Source organism: Stegodyphus dumicola, chromosome X1, assembly GCF_044657685.1.
Source record: "Stegodyphus dumicola isolate Sdum_Otavi_A_Nest chromosome X1, ASM4465768v1".
Classification (NCBI taxonomy): Eukaryota; Metazoa; Arthropoda; class Arachnida; order Araneae; family Eresidae; genus Stegodyphus; species Stegodyphus dumicola.
In genome coordinates, this window is record NC_140780.1 from 255398483 (window position 1) to 255422615 (window position 24133).

Consider the following 24133-nt stretch of genomic DNA (forward strand, 5'->3'; position numbering starts at 1 on the left):
TCTTGGAAAATCAGGAATCCTTTCAAAAATGTTTTTCTAAGTTTTATCACTAATAAGTTCAGATAATTTTGTGTGGTAGTTCTTATTCAAAGCACTTTAGATTATTCTATTTATTGAAGAGTACAGGTTTTTTTTTGGGGGGGGACTGCAAAAAACTGTGCCTTTCTTTGCACAGTTCAGATATCTCATTTCCGTATATATCACAATGTGAAGGTATCCATTATTCCAATATTCAATATTATTTAATTTCCATCCAATATTCTTTTTCAAGGTTAGCAGTAACCCAAAATCCTCTTTACAACTTTTAAGACTCTGAGAGTCTGGATAATCCAGAGATGAGACAGCTTGGATTGCTGATATGGAATCAGAACGTATACAGTCAAAAGTCGTTAATTCGGACACCCATAATCTGGAATGATCTATAATCCGGATTTCAAAGCTACAAACTTTCTGCGCATGTGTCTTTGATCTATAATCCGGATTTCAAAGCTACAAACTTTCTGCGCATGCGTCTTATTGACGCATGCGTGTAAGACCTTTACGGCTGCGAATATGCTTGTGCGCGTGCGCAAAATACATTTACGAATGCGCGTTTAATGTATAATGGACGGTATAAGCTAAGCTTAAATTATCTAATTCAGTTAATGTTGCAGATTGCATTATTCCTTAATCTTTGAATTGGATTCAGCTTATTATTTTTTGCAGACTGTTAGAGAAATTTTATAAAAGTAAGCTTGAACTTTCGATTGTGTCAAATAAAATTTCTGATATATATTTATTAATATGTAAAGGATCTACAAAGCGAAAGTATGTTTTGAAGTCCATTAAACAAAAAGTGGAATTGCTGCAAAAAATGGATAAAGGCATATCCTTTGTTTATCTAAACTTTAACATTTGTTTATCTAAACTTTGTTTATCTTTAACGCCGCGGCGCGCAATGAATTGGAAGTTGATCTGTCAGCACTATCCTTATCTTCAGGGCAGATTTTTTATTTTATTTGGCTTATAATTCCTTACTAAATGTTGTATTTCATCTCGATGTACTCCGTCTTTGATATGATTTAAATCAAATTCCTCGTCATTATAATTCGCTTCCGATAGCGAAGAAAGTGACAGAGGTTATTGAAAATGAAAAAATTTCGATTGGCAAATTAGTCGGTATTCTTAACGCAGCAATTATAGGACTTGAACAGCGGAACTTTGTGACTGAACAAGAAATTATGTCTGTTTATAGAATTAAAGAGAATGTATTATCACATAAAAAATGAAGCAACTTAAACAACTTACATTGAAAGAAATGTTTAATAAAGTAAACAAATAAATATTAAGCTTTTTTTTTTTTTGTAAATTTTGATACCCTTTAGATCATAATTGTTCTTTATTTTATAAATTACGGTTTCATAGTTTTAATTTTATAATTTCTGCATGCCATCTTCCGCAGATTTAAACTGATGATCTATAATCCGGAAAAATCGATAATCCGGAATCGGCGAAGTCCCGACGAGTCCGGATTAATACTTTTGACTGTAATGACATTCTCAAACTCTTCTACTCTTGTCAATAGTTGTTGACTGGCCAATCTAATAACTTCAGCATCAAATGGCGTGGTATTTGGCCCTAAAGCTACATAAAATGCAAACTTTTCTGAAAATATCCCTGCAGCTGCATTTTCCCTCTGATCCGAGATTCATTACTCATGTAGCCATTCAGGCCGAGGATATCTGATATTTACAGTTTCCAAACAGACAGCCTTTAAAACTGAATCAGGAACATCTTTCTTCCGCACCACTTGGGTAAGATCAATTCTACCCTTCACAAAGGGAATTAAAAGATTAATTGGAGGAGGTAAAACTTCTAAGCTGTCCAGTATGACAATTTCATTTTTAATTCTCACAACTTTATAAAACCTTCTTGTGTTTTCAGTCTTCTGTTTTGATTGTAAGTATAATTGCTTCAAAAACAATTTGATGGTAATCAAATTAACTTTTCGTATAAACACAAAGCTTTCTGCTGTATAATTTCTTCAAAGGGCTTATTTTTGATAAGTAACAGTACACCATTTATTGGGGATGTCTTAACTGCTCCTATAATTAATCTCAGAACCCAGTTTTGGGTAGTCTTCAGATCCATCATTAGATTATTAGTAATAAGATTATAAGTACTTCAGAGCAGTAAGTCAACACAGGTTCAAACATGTTAAATGTCAGATTAAGGGTATCTCTACTATAATCCCACTTAGCTCCAGCTAGTCTTTTCAAAATTAATGATCTTTTTCTTACATTTCTTGCAATCTCCTCTACATGTTCTCGCCAAGTGAACTTTTAATCAAAAGTAACACCTAGACATTTTGTACCACGAGACTCACAAATAAAGGATTCTTTATATTCTAAATTCATTACAGTTTCCTGTCGATTTAGTGTAAATATTTGACAGGATGTTTTTCAAAATACACTTCCAATTCATTATCATCGCACCACTTAGGAAGTTTCCTCAATGCATCATTTAATCTGTGGACCAAAAAGTGCTTTTTCTTATGAATACTTGATGACCAGACAACCAAGTCATCAGCCTATATTCTCAGTATTATCAAAAATTTGAGGTAAGTCGTTAATAAAAAGGTCGTACTTGTGACTCCACCCAGTTGTAATCCTAAATAAGATTGTCTGAATTTTGAGGTAGAGTCTCCATATTTAACAGCAAAAAAAGCTTTGTTATGTTAAATTTCTTAGTCATAGAAACATTTTCCCTTTCTGCTTAAGAGCTGTAGCTTTTCATACAGTTTAACCTTTTCCCGAGAGGCTGGGACACATATATCCCGAGCAAAGTGTACGGCAACTGGACACTCGAGACAGTTTTTTGTTAGTTGCAGGGGTAAGAATTCTAGCGCTTGAGGCTTAACGACTATTTTATGAAACCCTGAAGAGAGCATTCTTTTGTGGGCATCCACTAATGGATAGGGGGAAATTGTCCGTATTTTGAATTCACATGGCTTGTTTGCGAATTCGTTATCATCCTGGAAATGTTTTCTCAAGAGAAGAAAATAAAACGAATAATTTGTTACTTCTATTCAACTTTTTTTTTTGTTGCAAATATTGTTATTAATTCTTTGTATTGATATTTATCATTTTTTCAAGTTTGGTGTTAAATAATGGCTAAACGTAAAGAAAATTTTCTTTGTTTTATTCTTTTTATAATTGTTTATTTCAATTTATTCCAGTTTTTAATTTGCATGTAAAGGCAGTGTTATGAATATAATCATTTCAGGCGATGAAATTAATTTTAATGCTATTTCTAAATGACATACATTCCACAACTACTGTATACTTGAGTGAAATTTTGGTTTGTTATGTATATGTTTGTATGTTCTAAATTATAACTAGTGGCCGAATGGATAAAATTTCTTTAACACTGATAATTCAACCCGGATTCAAATTTCGATGAACGGATTGACTGCATGAACCTTTCGTATTCTTTCGTGTATATGAACCAATTTCCTTCAAACGTCTTCCACGAAAGCCCCCTTCGTTTAGGTAGCTAATCTTTTCTTTGACGAATAAAAATAAAATTATATTCGAAATAAGAAAGTTAAATTTATGAGTGTCTCGTAACTATATTTAGAAACACATTTTTTTATGAATAATTTTGATGACAAAATGAATTTTGACTGAGCGATAAATGAAATATGAATTTTTATTAAAGCAGTTTGAAGAACATCTTACAATTCAAAATTAAAAAAAGTTTCAAAAGTTGTTAATTTATCCGTTGTTATATGTTTGCATCTATAATATGATATCTGTATCAACTCTTTCAGAAAGCTGATACGTTAGTTTAAATTAATTAAACATGGGAAAGCACACAAAGGTTGGCTACCTAAGGGAAAGGATGCTTTTGTGGAGAACTTTTAAGTTAAACATGGGAAAGCACACAAAGGTTGGCTACCTAAGGGAAAGGATGCCTTTGTGGAGAACTTTTTAAACTATCTCGTATTCACATTTCACATGGGGCAGACTACAAAATCTAACCAGGCAGCAAACCCGATTGCCTGGCCTCGAACCCAAATCGAACTACCAGTATTCAGCAGTCTTGACCACTCAGTCACAGGTAGTGTTCAGAAAGTAATTAATTTTTACATGAGAATTGTGTTTTGGAGGGAATCAAACCATATATTAGGATACTAAGGATGTATACAGAAATTGAGATGTGTACTATTTTTTAGTTCCCTGAATTTAATCCTCAGTACGATTCTTTATTAATATTCATCAACTCAGTACGAATCTTCATTACTCCCAAAGAAAGCAACAACAAAAAGCTTGAGATCTGAAAATTTTGCAAAACAATCTCATACCTCAAAGGTGATTTTAGCATTCTGAAAATATAGATCATAAAAACTGAAGAAATATTTTGCCATTTGACAAAAAATCTTTTTTTTTTTTTTTTTTTTAATTTTAATGGGTTTCTGAATATGAAATTTTGCTTTTAAAGAAAAAATGCAGCAGCATAAAATGCAATATAAATCAGCGAACAACTATTCCCCTTCTATTCTAAGGTAAAAGTCATAGATAATATCTTTCTTTAAAGTGGTAAACCTAAATTTTTGTTATTGAATGCATTGAAACTCAACAAGGAATTTATTTTCTAAACCTTCAGCGTTTGCTTCTGAATTTCTTTCCTGAACCAAAAACTGTGAAGTGGTTAAAAAATTTAAAGATCTTATATCCTTGATGTAAAGGTAGATCAAGCCTGGAAATGCTATTTGCTATGTCACCTGGAAGAAAAATTAATTAAAAAAATTTTTACCTCGTGCATTGGTAAATTTTTGTTAGTGCACAGGTTGTTCAATAATGATTCAATGCAGCACAAACACAGTGGCCAGTTTCTGTTTCTCCAGAAATGAATTTTACAGAGGTGTAAAAGCAATAACACTCATTTGGGAATTCGAAAATGCTTTCTAAATGACACTTGTAATAATTAAACTGTATTTAATTTGCACTTCAATATCAGGATAATTATAATACTTAAAATGAAAATGTACATATTGTTTGAAGGATATGTTTTAATATTTTAAATCACTACATTCTCTATACTGTGACAAGTGAATATAGGTAACTATGATTACTTCGCTTATTTTTCAGTATATAACATACATGCAAGTTTAAAAACTTATTTTAATCATAAAATGAAAATTTTTTGGAACAAAGTTGTCTAGTTGTAGCATATATTTTGTCCACATATGTGGGAAAACTGCATACACACTGCACCTGCAGTGTAAATGCGATTAGAATACTTCTCTCATTTTAACGCCTAGAGCTTTGGAACTGGACCGAAAGGAAATACTGACCATTTCCTTGCCTGCCAACAAAAGAGCACCAATCACCTTGTTGTTAAGACTATATCTGAAAAATTTTTGCCCCTTTCCATAACCGCTGAGCGAAGAGCCCGCAGTGAAGGAACACAACTATTTTTCGAGCCCATGGTGAAAAGGTTAAGTCTTCATACTCTATTGCATTCTGATTTGAAATCAATGAAGGCCACTACTAGGATCTCACCCCTGTCCAGGACATCTTTTACTGCCTGAGATAAAAGCACTACTTTTTGACTGGTAGTGTGCAGTTTTCTAAACCTGGCTTGAGAGGATGAAAGAAGGCAGCCATTCTCCAGATGGAACATTAATCTTTCATTTGCCATTCTTTCCATAACCTTACGCTAGTTAAAGCTATAGATCTATAACTTGATAAGAAAAAAAAAACTTACCAAGTTCTTAGACCCAAAAAGGCCTAGTACCATTTCATTAAAATAAATCATGTATAATATTGGTTTGCTTTTAATTATATGTATGCTGCTGTACACAGTTTAAAAAAAGGGGGCATATTATTTTACAAGTGGCACAATTTGTTAAATTGTAACAGTTATTTCCCAAATCACATATGTATTTATCTTGGACTATAACTTTTGCATTGCATTAGATCATTCTTAAAATAATTATTTACATTTATATCTGCTACCATTTCAAAGGATCTTTTAGAAATTTTGAATATATTATTCTCATTGAATTTTCGAAAATTCATGCAACTTTAACTGTAAAAAATGTCCAAAATAGCAGTGAGAAGAAATTACGCTCAGTGTCATCAACTATTTTAAATAGTGATGTGATATAATCTTAAATGCTGCTGCAATAAGGAGCATAGTTTGTAACAGTCCAAAGAATGACACTTGAATACTGAAAATTTTGGCACTTGTTTGTTATCCCGTTGACCGCAAAGGTGCGCCATAATCGAACTGAGGAATTTAGGGAAGACCCTGCCACAATTGGAACTACTCTTATATACGCCTTCGCTTGGCAAAAAATTTCCACGGTGCCATATTACTATCTAAATTTTTTGTCTACATTTTGAACTTTAAGCCTAAAATGTCTCCAAAATGCGGTTTTTGCGCATGCAACTTATGCTAAAAATCCAAAACAAAAACAAAACAATTTAGAGAGCAAAAACATAAAGTTTCTAACCAAAAATATTTATAAATATATAAAAAAAAATCCGTGCACACAGTGATATGTTTTAACTTAAAAAAAAATCTACAAATTGCACAATCTAGGCAACGTAAGAATCTACGAACTACGCACACTTTGCTTTAATAAATTTACATAACAACAATAAATTTCAAAGAATACAATGCACACAGCATTCTGTTTAAACTTAAAAAAACATCTACGAATTGCACAATCTAGGCATTGCGCACAAATCAATAAAATAAACTAAAATTACAAACAATTCAAAAAACAACAACAGAAATTCATAGTAAAAAAAAAAAAGGGCTGATCTTTGGAATATGGTAACAGGTAGTTTGGCGACATTTTGGAGGCGATAAAGGTTACTACCTAGGACTTTGGGAATAATGTGAGAAGTACTCAGTTCCGATTACGCATTATTTTGTGTAAGGGAAATGAGAGATCATGAGATATGTCATGTGATATTAATGGACGAATCACTGTTCTTTAATCGGAAAAGGGTGTAAATTTGTAAAAATATCTGCTGTACAGCATTAGTTTCATTCTATGTTCTGTGAAACAGTGTTGTTTAATATTTGGATCCCATGGCCCTATATAAAGTAAATCCGAAATTTTGATTCCGTTTATGTGTAATTGAAAAGAATTGCTTAATTGCGGATAAGTATGAATGTCCAACATGTGGGTATGAAATGAGATTGTACGAAAGGAAGGATATTACAGATAAGTTTGAATGGCGGTGCAAGAAATCTGGTGAAAATGGACATTTTGTGATTCACCATGCACTCAAGATTCTGTAGATGATTAGGTAAGTTAGTATTTTTAATTATTTGAGGATATTATTTTTATGCAGTGTTCTAAATGTAAGGAGTAAATAAATTAATATGGTATTATTGAAAAATTGTTATTAGCAATGATTTAGTTTAAAGTAATTAGGATTGTAAGCTAATTTTTATTAATTTAATGTATGTGCTTATTTATATATTAAGTAGTGTTTTTTAATTTAATTATATTTTAATTTAATGATCGTGATTTTGAGAGTTATATGTTTGTAGTATTTTGGAATATGTTTGAGTAGAAGTAAATGTGCATGGAAATAATTTAAATATTTGACACTAAGTATTTGTAACTATTTTTAATGTTTGCGGTAAAAATTCGTTGGTGACGTTTATAATATAATAGATAGTTGTTTTGTGAATTATATGTTTGTAGCAATTTGGTATACGTTTGAGTGGAAGTAAACGTGCATGGAAATAATTTAAATATTTGACACTAAGTACTTGTAACCATTTTTAATGTTTTGTTATGAATTCGTTGGTGACGTTTATAATAGATAATTTAGAGGTAAAAGTTTTTGGATATTTTATTTATATTATACGTGGAAATGTTCATCCTTGGATAGAGTATATAATTTTTCGCAATCAGGTAATTTCATATATGTGCTTTTTACCGAGTTTAAAGATTCACAAAATTTTCCTGCATTTTCGTGCAAATTTTTGTAATTTATGAGAAAATAGCAGTTTAGATGGATAAAGTGAACAGTGTGCACAATGCCATTTTTGTGCAATTCTGGGATTTTTTTTAAGTAAAAATAAGTCGACGTGTACATGGTTACTGTGTATGTGCAATTTTGAAAAACGCGGCAAGGAGTTTGCGGTTCTGCACTTTTTCCCAATTTTGAAGTTAATATTTGTCATGATTAAGCAGTTTTGTTCCATAAAATTTCTAGCATAAGTTTAATTCGGCTAGTAGATTGTTGGAAAAAGTGTTGAGTAAATAAAAAGAAAAGAAACACGTCTTTACTTCGTGAAGACAAAATGGCGGTGAAAAAAAAAACAGAGGGTTGCTGTGTAAATTTGGTTGGTCGCCAAATTTTCGCCAAAAAACCATAATCCAAAGATCAACCCAAAAATGAACATAACATTCTACAAAATAAAAACAGTAAAATACAATGCACTTAATGCATACATTCGTTAATAAAATGCATATATTCATTAATAAAATTTCGCCAGTCACACAACGTCTGTGAACTAAAGTGCCACGATTTTGCTATGTCACATGTCTTTCTGCGTTTAAAAATTTCAAAAGCAACAATAAAAACTTCCGGTTAATCTTTGGATTATGTTAACTTGGCAATTTTTTGGCAAAAATTTGGTGACCAACCCTGCTACAGCAACCTGCTAGTTTTTGTTTGGACGGCATTTTATTTTCACGAAGTAAAGGCAGTTTTTTTTTTAACTCAACATTTTTCCCAACAATCTGCTAGCCAAATTACGCTTATGCTAGAACATTTATGGAATAAAAGTGCTTAATCATGACAAAGATTAGGTGCGAAATTGGGAGAAAGTGCAGAATCGCAAAGTGCTTGCCGGGTTTTTAAGAATTGCAGGTACAACTCTAATATACGCCCTAATTTCACCAAATGTGGCGATATGTGTTCTGCGCTGGTTTTTGGCACGATTGCGTGTTCTATGGCAACCCTGTTGACGTTGAAAAATCTTTCGCTGGAGCTCATTGGTTCACCTCTGTGTCTGAGAAGATGGGAGGGAAATATAAAATGGTAGTTGTTGAATTGAAGTTCGGCAAAAGGAAATATGATTGTGGCTATCCTGTTGAGGGGTAGTTGGTATCTGGAACTGTGGAAAGAGGGTCTGGGAGATTATTTTTAATGGCAGTGCATGATAGAAGTAGGGATTTGTAATTTTATTTATTTGTGAACCATAGTATAAATTTTCTGGATAGTGTGTCTGGCTGTCATATAAATACGATAGTGATTACGTGGCGGCATGTTAAAGGCGGTATGAAATTTATATTTCTGCTATTCGAAAACGCATTAATTCATGGTAAGTGCATTTTATTTTATCCTTTCTTCTTTAGTATTTTGTAGAATGTTATGTTCATTGATTCTTTAGTATGAATTTCTGTCGTTATTGTTGTTTTTTTAAATTGTTTGAAATTTATTTTAGTTTATTTTGTTGTTTAGTGTCTAGACTGTACAATTCGTAGATGCTTTTTAAAGTTGAAACAGAACGCTGTGTACATGGTATTATTTGAAATTTATTGTTGTTATGTTATTTTATTAAAGCGAGGAGTGCGTAGATCGTAGATTCCTTCCTTGCCTAAATTGTGCAATTCGTAGAATTTTTTTAAAGTTTAAACAGGATGCTGTGTACATGGTATTCTTTGAAATTTATTGTTGTTATGTTAATTTATTAAAGTGAGGTCTGCGTAGTTTGTAGATTCGTTCGTTGCCTACATTGTGCAATTCGTAGATGTTTTTTTAAGTTAAAACATGTCGCTGTGTACATGGATTCTTGTCAAATATTTTTGGTTAGAAACTTTAAGTTTTTGCTATCTAAATTTTTTGTTTTTGTTTCGGATTTTTAGCTAAATTGTGTGTTCAAAATGTAGTTTTTGCATGTGCGAAAACTGCGTTTTTGGAGACGTTTTAGGCTAAAAGTTCAAAATGTAGACAAAAAATTTAGATAGTAATATGGCAGCGTGAAGTTTCTCGCCAAAAATATTTGGCGACTTGAGGGCACATATCAGAGTAGTTCCGAATTGCACATACACAGTATACCTGTACACGTCGACCTATTTTCACTTAAAAAAACATCCCAGAATTGCACAAAAATGGCATTGTGCACACTCTTGACTTTATCCATGTACACCGATAAAGTCCTAGCTAGTAACCTTTATCGCCTTACCAAAATGTCGCCAAACTACCTGTTACCATATTCCAAAGATTAGCCAAACTTCCTCCAAAGTTAATTTACTACACGAAAACCATGATCCAAATCTTAAACTCTGTTGACAGCCACATACTTTACCAGCAACCATTTAACTGCAAATACACACAAGAACTATCAGAAACGCCCTTCTTCGTCCGAGTTCTCATAGCAGCTCCGCATTTTGGACTCCATTTTAAAAGTCCCACAGAAATTTCAAAAATACACTTCGATCCTCTTAAATACACCCGTGCACAAAAGACTCGTTAATAACTCCAACATCGTATTTTTTAATACTAAATTTACTTTCCACACAATCTAAAATACGTGACTAAAATCTTCCCACCACGTCTATCATTGCAACATTGGTCATTTCAAAACATGCACAACACAAACTAATGAGCAATTCAACCACTGCAGCAAAAGAGTTAAGTCTTAACGTCAAAAGGGTTGCCATACAAACAACATCGTCCCCAAAACCATCGTGCCAAAAATAAGTAAGTGTTTATTATAAAGAGTGGTTTGATAAAGCACTAGAGGAATATGAAAAGGCTGCATTCTTACTAGCTTTTTTTCTTAAAACTCAGTATAATGCCATACAATTATTCATATCAAAGAATAGATTCTAAATACGAATATTACAAAATATAAATAACACATAGGTTTTCCGCCCCCCTCCTATTTGAGTTTGTTATTCAAATAATCTCGTTTTGAACAATCCTCACATAGTGTGACAACATATTTTTACAAACAATTTCTTAGGGTGAAGGTTTGCTACATCTTCTATTCCTGCCAACCTTTTTACTCCAGTTTTGAGTTTTTCAAGAGAGATAGAATTGTAGCCCTTTTTAGGACATGTTCTTTTACAAGCTCTATTGCTAAATCTTTGAGAAAAGCTCTTGGGTTCATATTCAATAGGTCGTTATTTGATCGATGAATAATAAAAGCATCTATACCTGCAATGTTCATTAGTCCGAGAAATACGGTTAGAGGCCAACGGCGACATTTTCTTGAAACAGACTACTAAGTTCCACATAACTTATCAACAGTACAAATATCACCTTTCGTAGAGTTGCAAAAAGTTATCATTTCGAGCTTGAGCTGCTCTTTAGACAATGGATCGATTTCATTATCCTCATACATGGATGATAGAACAAGAACCGATTTACTCTTTTTTTGGAACATATGAAGTAAGAGTTAATTCTTTATCTCTAAACCCCAAACGCGAAGAGTACAGAAGCCTGTTTTATTTGGCAGAAATTCTGGTATTTCACTCTTACCTTTACGAAGTGTTCCAAAACATGTCAATTTGTGCTTTTTCAATAATTCATTGGCCAAAGGAATGCTCATGTACCAATTGTCCATAGTTATATTTCTTGCAGTGCCACTTATGGGTGCAATAAGTCTTTGTACAACATCCAATGCCACATTTGATTTGCTGACCTGCATAAATTTCTAGGTTGTATGCGTAAAATGTATGAGAATCCCACAAAGCAAAAGTGTTTATTCCATATCTATAGAACTTACTTTTTATACATTGTCTGAAATGACACATTTCTCAAAAGGGTTCTAATTTTTCGTCTATAGTACAATACTCAGGTAAACAATATATTTTTTGTATGTTTTTGATAAATATTTCATAAACATTTCTAATAAGTCCAAGTCTAGCCATCATCTTTCGCTCTGCTCGTAAATTTATGTCATCAAACCTAATACACCTCAACAGGAAGTGGAATCGGTTGATAGACATTGTTATTTTAAAAACAGTTATTCCGCTTCCGTCAGCTGACCACAAATCTTTGCTTTGAGAAGTGCTGCTCTCAGCACTCCAGCGCAATATAATAGGAAAAAAGCCTTCAATTCAGCTACGTTTGTCTCTTGTGCATAACGTTCTGTAGAGAATTTGTTTCTTATTGATGAAATGTAAATGTTTGTAGATTTCACCAAATCTTCCATTATTATTCATCAAAAATTTGCAATAAACACTCGGATTTTTCAAATTTCTAAAGCTTTTCTTGACACCAGGTAAATGTGTCACTATATTGTGCGACTGTGTCCGAATGTTTTTCAAGGGTAATTTTTTATTTCAAAATGTTCCATCTTTTCAAACATAAAAATCATCTGATTTCAAAGAAGATATGCTCCTAAATCATCTGAATCATAATGTTACTGGTCAGAATAAGTTTTGTAAGCACTTTCAGAAATATTATCGCACTCAGAATCAGAATCTTCTATTTCGATATCAGTTTCAACACTAGCGAGAAGAACAGGCAGTCGTTACTATTCTCGCTCGTATGCACTCATCTTGATGAATGTCTTCCTAGAAGTGAAACGTTAGTACACGCACGGGGTTAGCTACAATCCCATTGCACATTCCTTCCCCGAAAACACAAAATCCCAAGGACACGGAAAAAATTCCTCTGGACGACCCCTTCCTAACCTTGATCTTGAAAGGTACATCAAGTACTAGAAAGGTTACGTACGACTTTAGCCTATTTTCTAACAAAAGACCACATCTGGGGTGGATTTTACCCCAGCGCGTGTGCTGATGATGGGTTAAAAAGTGATAGTATTTGTTTATAAAGCATAATTTTAAGTTTTAATATTTTGGCAACATTGATATTAAATTGTAAAAAGAATGAGTTAAAAATGTATCTGGAATTGAGAGAGTTTCTTGTTATGGTTTGGTAGAATGTGGTAAGATTTCATATGACTGATTTTCTTTAATAAAGTTTTCTTTTTGTATATTGCCATAATGTGTTTTTGTTAGAAGTAGATAATTCTTTTGAGAATGTTATTTATATGCCAATCTTAAAAAACTAACATTTGGTAGCAGAGCGTGGTTGCCCCCTCTGTTAGTACACTTTCAGATAGAACATTGATATTGTTTAGGCTTAACAAAATCGCCAATTTCTCTAAGGGATAAGTTAGACTTGTATTATAATTAGTGAATATAAATTAGAAAATATGGCATATAATATGATAAATTTGAGTCATATAGAAAAATTAAGTGACGATAATTATCTTATTTGGGCCAATAGAATTGAAAGTGAATTAAGAAGTTTAAAAATATGGAGAAGTGTGATAGAAGCTGATTAATCACCAAAACCATATAAAAAGGATGATGTTAATTTCGAAAGTGAAATAAAAACTTGGGAAATGTGGGATGATAATAACACGATAGCAAGAAATATAATGAATCAAACTATGACAGCTCCACAAGCGTTAAAATATGCGAATGAAAAGAACACAAAGAAGTTATGGGAGAAATAAAAAATGAAATGGCAGCAAGAACAGAAGATATTCAAATCAAATATAGAATAGAATTGGCTCACTGAAAATGAGTCAAAATGAATCAGTAGATGATTATATGAATAGAGCTGTAATTCTGAAAAGTAAAAGTATTCAAGTTGGAGATGAAATAAGAGATAAAGAATAAATTTACTTCATACTAGAAGTACTTAGAAAGGAATTTGAAGTTAAAATTATAAAAAGCAATAAAGAGAAAGTTCTAGCTTCAATTAGGCAAGCTTTAAAAGAAACAGAAGGGAAAAATAAACAAAGAAGAAAAGAAATAGAAGTAAGTTCTAAGGCATTAGAAAACTGGATATAATCGAAATATGAAAGAAGATGCTTTAATTGTAGAAAATTAGGACATTTAACAAAAGAATGTCGAAATAATAATAATAGTATAAAGTGCTTTTTCTGTGAAAAATTCGGCCACAAATCAACTGAATGTAAAATGAAAACTAAAGAACATCGAAAGCAGAGAAATTTAACAAATAAAACTTATAGAATGTCAAGCAAGGAAAGAGAATATGAATCAGCTACATGCTTATTTGAAGTATCTAAGAAAATAGAAAGCTCATATCTTAATCAAGATAGAAATGATGGAAACAATAAAATAAATGAACAAGAGAATAGAAAAATTAAATGGATTATTGATTCAGGAGCCACATCTCACATGGCAACTAGTGAAGAAATATTTACTAATTTTAAAGATGAAGAATGACAAATAATGACACCTGAAAAAGGGGCAATGATCAAATCAGTTGGTATTGGTAACATTAAAATGCAAACTGGGAACTACTCTGATATGCGCCCTCAAGTCGCCAAATTTCGTGCCAAATATTTTTGGCGAGAAACTTCACGCTGCCATATTACTATCTAAATTTTTTGTCTACATTTCGAACTTTTAGCCTAAAATGTCTCCAAAAACGCGGTTTTCGCACATGCAAAAACTACCATTTTCAACATACAATTTAGCTAAAAATCCGAAACAAAAACAAAAAATTTAGATAGCAAAAACGTAAAGTTTCTAACCAAAAATATTTGACAAGAATCCATGTACACAGCGACATGTTTTAACTTAAAAAAAACATCTACAAATGGCACAATGTAGGCAACGAACGAATCTACAAACTACACACACCTCGCTTTAATAAATTAACATAACAACAATAAATTTCCAAGAACACCATGTACACAGCATCCTGTTTAAACTTAAAAAAAATTCTACGAATTGCACAATTTAGGCAAGGAAGGAATCTACGATCTACGCACTCCTCACTTTAATAAAATAACATATCAACAATAAATTTCAAATAATACCATGTACACAGCGTTCTGTTTCAACTTAAAAAAAACATCTACGAATTGCTCAGTCTAGACACTAAACAACAAAATAAAGTAAAATAAATTTCAAACAATTAAAAAAACAACAATAACGACAGAAATTCATACTAAAGAACATTCTACAAAATAAGAACAAATAACATTCTACAAAATAAGAACAAGGATAAAACAAAATGCACTTACCATGAATTAATGCGTTTTCGAATAGCAGAAATATAAATTTCATACTGCCTTTAACATGCCGCCACGTAATCACTATCGTATTTACATGACAGCCAGACACACTATCCAGAAAATTTATACTATGGTTCACAAATAAATAAAATCATAAATCCCTACTTCTATCATGCACTGCCATTAAAAATAATCTCCCAGACCCTTTTTCCACACTTCCAAATACCCACTACCCCTCAACAGGATAGCCACAATCATATTTCCTTTTGCCGAACTTCAATTCAACAACTACCATTTTATCTTTCCTTCCCATCTTCTCAGACACAGAGGGGAATCAACGAGCTCCAGCGAAAGATTTTTCAACGTCAACAGGGTTGCCATAGAACACGCAATCGTGCCAAAAACCAGCGCAGAACACATATCGCCACATTTGGTGAAATTAGGGCGTATATTAGAGTTGTACCGCAAACTGATACAAATAAGGACATCTTGAAAGTAGAAAATGTTCTGCAAGTACCAAATTTAAGTGAAAATCTGCTGTCAGTATCAAAAATTGTAGATCATGATTTAAAAGCAATTTTTACCAAAAATAAGGCAGAAGTGATCAATAAACAGGGAAATATTCTATATACAGCTAACAGAAATGGAAATAAATTTGAAGTTGAAGGAAATATTGTTGAAGAAGCTAAAATCAGTTATGTTAATGATGTACTATGGAATCAGAGACTAGGTCATATAAATTATTCAAGGCTGATAGAAATGAAAAAACACTCATTGGTCATTGGATTAGAAAATGTAAAAATTTCTCAAAACAATTGTGAACCTTGCACATTAGGAAAAATAACATGAACATCTTATAAAAGTGTGAAATTTAAGCAATCTGAAGATATTTTAGAATTATGGCACATAGATTTAGTTGGACCAATTGAGAAATCAATAGATGGAAGCTGTTATTTTTTAACAGTGATAGATGATTACAGTAATTTCATATTTATGATAACAATTGAGAAGAGTGAAACTTCAGAAGCTCTAATCAAACTTATCATTCAAGAAGAAAGACAAACAGGAAAGAAACTAAAAAGAATTCATAGTGATAATGGTAGTGAGTTTTTAGCTAAAAGTATAATATAAAAGAGTTTTTTGAAAAATGGGAATTAAACATGAACTTACAACTTCTTATACTCCAGAAAGTAATGGAAAAGCTGAACGTTTTAATCATACTATAATTGAATCTGCTAGAATTATGTTAATTGATGCAGAATTACCGATAAAATTTTGGTCTGAAAGCGTTAAAGTAGCTGTACATGTGAATAACAGGAGTCACAAAAATGATAAAAGGTTTATACCATATGAACTATATAAAGGATGCAAGCCTAACATTACTTATCTTACAAGATTTGGATGTGAAGCATATGTTCATATAAGACGAGAAAAACGTAGAAAGACGGATCTAAAAGCTAAAAAAGGAATTATGATAGGCTATAGCATGAAGAGAAAAGCATACAAAATTTATATCCCTGAACTAAATAAAATTCAAGAAGTGAAAGATGTAAAATTTAATGAACAGAAACTTGGATCATCTTTACTAAAAGATAATTATTTAAAATTCGATAAAAATCAAATATTAGAACTTATTATTTTTTAAAGTTAACAAACTAATGGAAATGTAAACAATTCAGAAATAACTGACAGATACTATAGAGAAGATAATACAACAGATGAAGAAGCTGAGAAAATTTTGCCATCCAACAGTGATGATGAACACAACAATAATAACTCATTGGAAAAGCCAACCGAGTATCTACAAATAAATAAAGAACCTGGAAATGATAGTCATGGAAATTCTGTACAGAAAAGACCAGCGCGAACTATGAAGCTCCTAGAAAATTTAAACGATTATGTAGTATACAATACAAATGAAGGATTACCTAAGATGTATGATGAAGCTATAGAATCTGCTGAAAGTGAATTCTGGCTACATGCAATGACAGAAGAACTGAGTTCAATAGAGGCTAATGAAGTCTGGGAATTAGTTGAAAAACCCATCGATAAGAAAGTTATTAAAAACCCCTGGATATTCTCAAAAAGAGATGAAAAGGGTAATTTAGAAACAATTTACAAAGCAAGACTAGTGGCAACCGGATTTAATCAACGAAAAGGAAGTGATTATGAAGATGGATTTAGCTCAGTAATGAGACTTGCAACCTTTAGAACATTGCTATCGATTGCAGTTTACAAAAACTACAAAATAAGATTTTTTGATGTAAAAACAGCATATTTAAATGGATACTTGGATAAACCAATTTACATGGAACAACCACATGGATTTATATTAGATCCAAACAAAGTATATCTTGTAAACAAAACAAAAGTATATATGGATTACCACAATCAGGAAAATGCTGGTATGATGAATTATGTAAAGTTCAAAAGAAGGCTAATCTTTGGAATACGGTAACAGGCAGTTTGGCGACATAAAGATTAGCCCTAAAAACTAGCAGGTTGCTGTAGCAGGGTTAGTCGCTAAAAAATCGCCAAGTTACCATAATCCAAAGATTAACCGATAGTTGATCTTATCTTTATAAATATAAACACACGGATCAGACTTTAGTCTGGTTAAATTCTTTTCTTTAAGAACTTTATATAATTCATCCCACTCTTGACTTTATCCATGTACACTGCTAAAGTCCTAGCTAGTAACCTTTATCACCTTACCAAAATGTCGCCAAACTACCTGTTACCATATTCCAAAGATTAGCACAAAAGTCCTAGCTAGTAACCTTTATCGCCTTACCAAAATGTTTCCAAACTACCTGTTACCATATTCAAAAGATTAGCCCAACTATCTTAACATAGCAGTATATGCGAATGACTTAATGGGGATCGGAAATTCAAATTCTGAGATAAATGACATCTCTCAACTATCTAAATCATTCACATTATGAGAAGTCGCTAAAACACAAAAAGTTTTAGGAATAGACATCCGGCAAGAATCTGGAAAACTTATACTCAGTCAAGAAAACTATATAACTAAAATCTTTAAAAACTTTGAAATGGATGAATGTAAACCTGTCAAGACTCCAGGAATATTGGGTGAAAATCTTGATGACATAGCATTTTCGCCACCTGTGTCGAAGACAAAATATCAAGAAGCATTAGGTTCATTGATGCACTTGAAGACAAAATATCAAGAAGCATTAGGTTCATTGATGAACTTAGCAACAGGCACAAGGCCAGACTTAGCTTTTGCAGTAAGTAATTTGTCAAGATATAATAAAGGTCCCAGAGAGAAACACTGGAAAGCTGTAAAGAGGATATTTAGATATATTAAAGGAACACAAAATGCTTGTTTAATGTATACTTCAGACAATGGGAAATTAAATGCTACATCAGATGCAAGTTGGTGTACCACTGAAGATGGAAAATCATTTGGAGGTTATTTCATTAAATTAGGTAAAAATTTCATAAATTGGAAGTGCAACAAACAAAGAATAGTTGCTCTATCTACAATGGAAGCTGAACTTTTAGCATTCTGTGAATGTGCATGTGAAGTTAAATGGTACATCTTTTTACTTGAAGAATTGGGTCAAGATGATCTAATTGACAAACCAATAGAAATTAAAACAGACTGTCAAGCATTAATATATTGGATTAAAAAACCAAAACAAAGTTCAAGGCACATTAATAGAAAATATTTCTTTGTAAAGGTTGAATATGAAATGAATCAAATCATTCCTCAGTTTGTATGTTCACAAAATCAAGAAGCGGATATTTTAACAAATTATCTACCTAGGGTGAAATTGAAAGATGGATTATTAAAGTATGAACATGACTGACTGATTAAAATTATATCTTTAAATACAAATAAGGGGGGGGGGGAATTGATAATATTTGTTTATAAAGCATAATTTTAAGTTTTAATATTTTGGCAACCTTAATATTAATTGTAAAAAGAATGAGTTAAAAATGTATCTGGAATTGATCGAGTTTCTTGTTATAGTGTGGTAAGATTTCATATGACTGATTTTCTTTAATAAAGTTTCCTTTTTGTATATTGCCATAACGTGTTTTTGTTAGAAGTGGATGATTCTTTTGAGAATGTTATTTATATGCCAATCTTAAAAACCAACCAAGTCAAAGAAAATTGACAAAAATCCAATTCTTCTTACTCTTGTAAAAAGCGCCGAACAAATAAGTGGGCAATTCTGCACTTTGGCCTAAATCTTCTGAATTCTTAGATCATACACTGTAGCTGTCAATTTACAGTGCCTCAGAAAACCAAGATTTTTCTTTGTGGCTAACTGCGCCATAAAGGAAAATGTATACATTAAATTTGTCATATCATAAGAATTTTACACTTGTAGCTTAAAAAAAATAACTGATGGTTGTAAATATCTTAATTCATGTTACAGGCACTTCAGAATTAAAACATTCCTTTTCCCCACCATGGCAAAATGTCGTCGCATAAGAGTATTCATTTCAATATAAAGGGAAGAAAGATTGCAATATTTTAAAAAAAAATTACCTTTTCTCTATCAATTGATCTTTCATACTCATTCTTTTCTTCTATGACAGATTCCATCAGGACAGACTGAGGTAAAGACAATTAAGTACAATCAATAACCTGTTTTATTTCCCTATAACTACGCCAAAATAATAGCTATCGTATAAAAAACACTTTTTCGACAGTTAGTGTTGCCATTCAGGACATGCAGACCAGCAACATCTTCCTTGTGTTTGATACACCTCAGTGCCTAGGCTGACGTCTTACCTCAAATCGAGTAGAGGCAAATACATTTTAATTTAAAACATAAAATTTATAAATTACTCATCAAAACATGAAATTAAGTACATTGATATATACATTAGTTTAAAAATTACAATTTTAAATTAAATGTATGAAACCTCTTCTTTAAGTGAAATAGGAAAACACCATATATATTATTTTCACTAAAATTTAATTAAGGCATTGGTAATGTAGAATAAATAAATAATGTGTAGTGGCCCAGTTATTGAATGAGAAATAATAATTTTTTATTTCATATATTTGTTCATGTGTTTAATTATTTTATAAAATTAACTTTAATATTTTGTTAATATTCATATTTATATTTCTTTTATGCTGAATGGCAATAAGTAGTTCATATTTATATTTAAATTTCTTTATGCTGAATGGCAACTAGTTCTAGTTCTGATTCATGATTGCTAGGTTTTGGTTTCAAAACGTTACTCGTAGTGTCGCATTTCGATAGCCGGAAAATAAAATGCAATAACTTAGCTATTTGTTTATAATTCATGCTGTTCCTAGTCATAAATTAATTTTAAACATTAGTAGCCAAGGCTACATCGTGTTGACCCTGATTAATTTTCGAAATGTCACTCTTCTGAAACTGCTATGAAAGATACGATACAGTCACCGGAACTTCATAAAGTGAGTGTAAAAAAACCTCCTTTTTGTACTGATAAACCGGAAATATGGTTTTTTCAAGTTGAAGCTCAGTTCAAAATTAGTAATATCGTTTCAGAAGAAACGAAATTTAATTATTTAGTTTCACAGCTTGAACCTAAGTTCATCGAAAATATTTGGGACATTGTAACGAACGATAGTGCCACAAAATATTCGGATGCTAAAATTAGGTTATTACATTTATTCAAAGAAAGTGAAAATGTACGGATTAAAGGTTTGATTACTGGTATGGAATTTGGAGACATGAAATCAAGCCAACTTTTGCAGAAGTTGAGATCAGTTGCTACTACAGATGTGTCTGAAAATCTAATCAAAACTTTATGGCTGGAGAAGCTACCTGACTCAAGTACTAATGCTCCTTCCGTTCCCGCAAATGATTTGTTGCAAAGAATTACCTTTCTTGAACAAAAAATTGATCAACTAACCATTCGCTCAAGACACAGGGACTCGGATTTACGTAATTCACGTTCACGATCTAAGCCGATCTCGTAAACGATATGACCCTACTGGCAAATTTTGTTTCTATCACTTTCGATTTGGAGCGAAATGTATTCCAGAGAAATGCCAGCCTCCGTGTGCTTGGGTAAAAAACGATTCCAAAAACCAGGAAAACTCGAATCTGCAGTAGGTTCAGCGGCAAACGCTGCTGCAGAAAATATGAAGGATTGTCGCAAATTTCGTTTATTCGTTCGTGACCGAAGATCAGATTTGCACTTTCTTATTGATAGCGGAGCTGACGTAAGCTTAATTCCTGCTACTTCACAGAATAAATGTAAAACTGAATACAAACTGTATGCAGCTAATGGCACAGATATTTCCACTTATGGCATAAAAACGCTAACTCTTGATTTGGGATTACGTCGTGATTTTCAGTTTCCATTCATTATTGCTGATGTCACAAAAGGTATTTTAGGAGCTGGCTTTCTTCACAAATATAAATTGCTTTCGTCAGCATCAAATGCGTTATTTCTATGGCGAAATACTCGAGTTTTTCACAAATCTTAAGAAATTAAAATATCTATTACGTACACTTTCAAAAACATTTCGTGACCTCCGCCGTCCTCAGTTTATCACAGATCGTATTTTATTCTCGAGTGTCAAGATGTAGAAACATCTTTTTACTCGACTTCTGATAAAGATCGGGTGGGGGGAGAAAGAGAAGGGTGAAAGGAGTATGGGAGGCGGATGAAAAAGAGTGAGGTCCGCACTAGCGGCGGCGAAAAAAAGGAGGGGTGTCAAGTTCAGTGTCGTTATAAGATGTAGCCGCGGGTTGTAAAACCGCAGAGTCAGTTTTGCGTGAATGAGTCAATTAAAGTTGTGATTCTTATGTGGGAAGGACGTCATAAGGGTAACGATGTTTTTCTCTGGGACGCGGGGAGTGTCTGAGAGTGCTAATAAGGCTATTACTGTGGGTTTGTACTGAATAAAAGAAGTTGACCGCTAATCGTTTAATATACTCTTGAATAAGTTCAATTCGAAGGTCTCTGTGAATATAGGTGTTGGGAATATACCAAGGAGCATTGATAATTTCTCGTAGAATTTTATTTTGTAGAATTTGTAATTGTTTAATATTGGTTTTAGCTGCATGTCCCCAGATCAGTGCTGCATAAAGAAGAGCTGGGCGCAGTATGGAGCGATATTGAATTAATTTGTTTGTAGTAGATAAGTTGCTTTTTCTACAAAGAAGAGGTCGCATAGTAGCTGTGGTAATTTTAAATTTTTGTACAACGGATCGGAAATGGGTTCTGTAGGTAAGTTTTTGGTCAAGGGTGACTCCGAGGTATTTGGTTTCATTAATCCAGTCTATTTCTTCATCAAATATTTCAGGGGGTGCAGGATAGTATTTCATGTTTCCTTTACGGAAAACTATTGCCTTAGTTTTATCAGTGTTAATTTTAATCCTCCAAAGAGTAAGCCATTTTTCCAGTTTTATGAGATAGCTTTGGAGTTGGTTTCTTACGGCGATAACTGTGCAGGCTTTAGTAAGTATGGCGGTGTCATGGGCAAAGAGTGCAAGATGAACAGAAGGGTCTTTAGGGATGTCTTGTGTATAAATATTAAAAAGATGCCGAACCCTGTGGGACACCAGCATTGATTACTCTGGTGGTAGAGTAAGCAGTACCGATTTTGTTTCTGAATGTTCTGTTGCTGAGAAAAGAGGCTATTAAGCGAATAAAATGATCTGGAAAATTAAGAGTGATTAGTTTGTAAATAAGGCCAAGATGCCATACCCTGTCAAAAGCTTTCGCGATATCGAGAAATATAGCACCGGTCGGAAGCTTGCAGTTGTAGCCTTCAGTGATAATGCTGATAACTCTAAGAAGTTGGTGGCAAGTGCTATGATGATTACGAAAACCGAATTGTTCTTCTGGGAGAAAATTCATGGAAGGGTGAATTTTTTGGATACGGAAAAGTAGGATTTTCTCAGTAAGTTTAGACATTTGGCTAAGTAAACTGTTATGTTAAAGTCATGGTACCTAATATGTTATGTTAAAAGTCATATGGTACCAAAATTTTTATGGTTTCCTACTCTGTTGACATAACACTTAAAATTTTCTAACAACAGTAATAAACTAATATCAATAAGCTCTGTACATTTGCGTTGTGTTTTCGGATTAACCCTGAAATCAATTTGAGAATGAGACGGGTGAAAATCATGAGCACACACACAAAAATTTAACCTTTGAATGATCTAGAAAAACTTATTTATTTAACTATTAATGCCAATTATATATATATAGATATCCATTAGTTAAGAAAAAAAATATCAAAATATATTCAACAAAATTTGAACTATTGTTTTACACATCAAACATTTCCAAGTAATTATTTTTTTAACATCCTTGTAATTACTATTAAATTTAATATTGCAAATCTGGTAAACATACCAAAATAAACTATAGATTTAAGAACACTACCCTCCCCGGGGAGAAAATAATAAAAAAAAAATTTAACAAATTACACTTTCCACTTCACACAGAATTCCTCAATACAAGAAAAATTATTGCTTAATATTGCACTCAATATAATCATTTAAATACTATTATTGCACATAATAATTTTTATTATTTAATTTTTTTCTTAGATTAATTAAATATGGTTTAACCGGATAAAGATAAGTAATGACACATTTACTATTCTACAAACAAGTTCGTCCTGAGAAACAAGAATGCTCTAATACAAGCACTATTTCAAATCATCCTCACCAATGAGTAATTCAAAAAAACATTCAAGTAAATAATTTCCTGAAGGACTTAATTTTCTTAACCATTAAGTTAAGTTACAATAATTTTAATAAGGTTATAAATCTTTATTCCATTTAATGCTTTTACTTGATTGATACACCAAAGAAAAATGATTTCTATAGAGTTAGGATAAAGTTATCAACTACAAAAAAAATTTAGGGTTCAACAAATTAACAACTCAAGTTAATTCAATCATTTTAACTGCAGAAATTTATAATATTTAACTAACCAAGAATTAACCAAAAAAAAGAAAAGAACTTATCTGTTCCAAGAGCAGCAGGAGCATCAAACAAAAAAAAAAAAAAATCCATCGAAGCTCATGAGGAATGCTGGCAGCCTGTTGAATGGAAAAAAAAATGTTCGTCGAACAGTTTGGATTCAT

General features: G+C 32.3%; 1 protein-coding gene across 1 annotated transcript in view; it reads right to left on the reverse strand.

The window, feature by feature from the left end:
• LOC118187958 (histone deacetylase complex subunit SAP18-like) overlaps positions 1 to 19747 on the reverse strand; it is a 61982-nt gene extending 42235 nt beyond the window's left edge. Inside the window, exon 1 of the mRNA XM_085807536.1 lies at positions 19565 to 19747. Coding sequence (XP_085663662.1) covers positions 19565 to 19621 — 57 coding nt within the window. The 5' untranslated portion in view covers positions 19622 to 19747. The remainder of the gene's footprint in view (positions 1 to 19564) is intronic.
• Positions 19748 to 24133: the final 4386 nt, after the last annotated feature.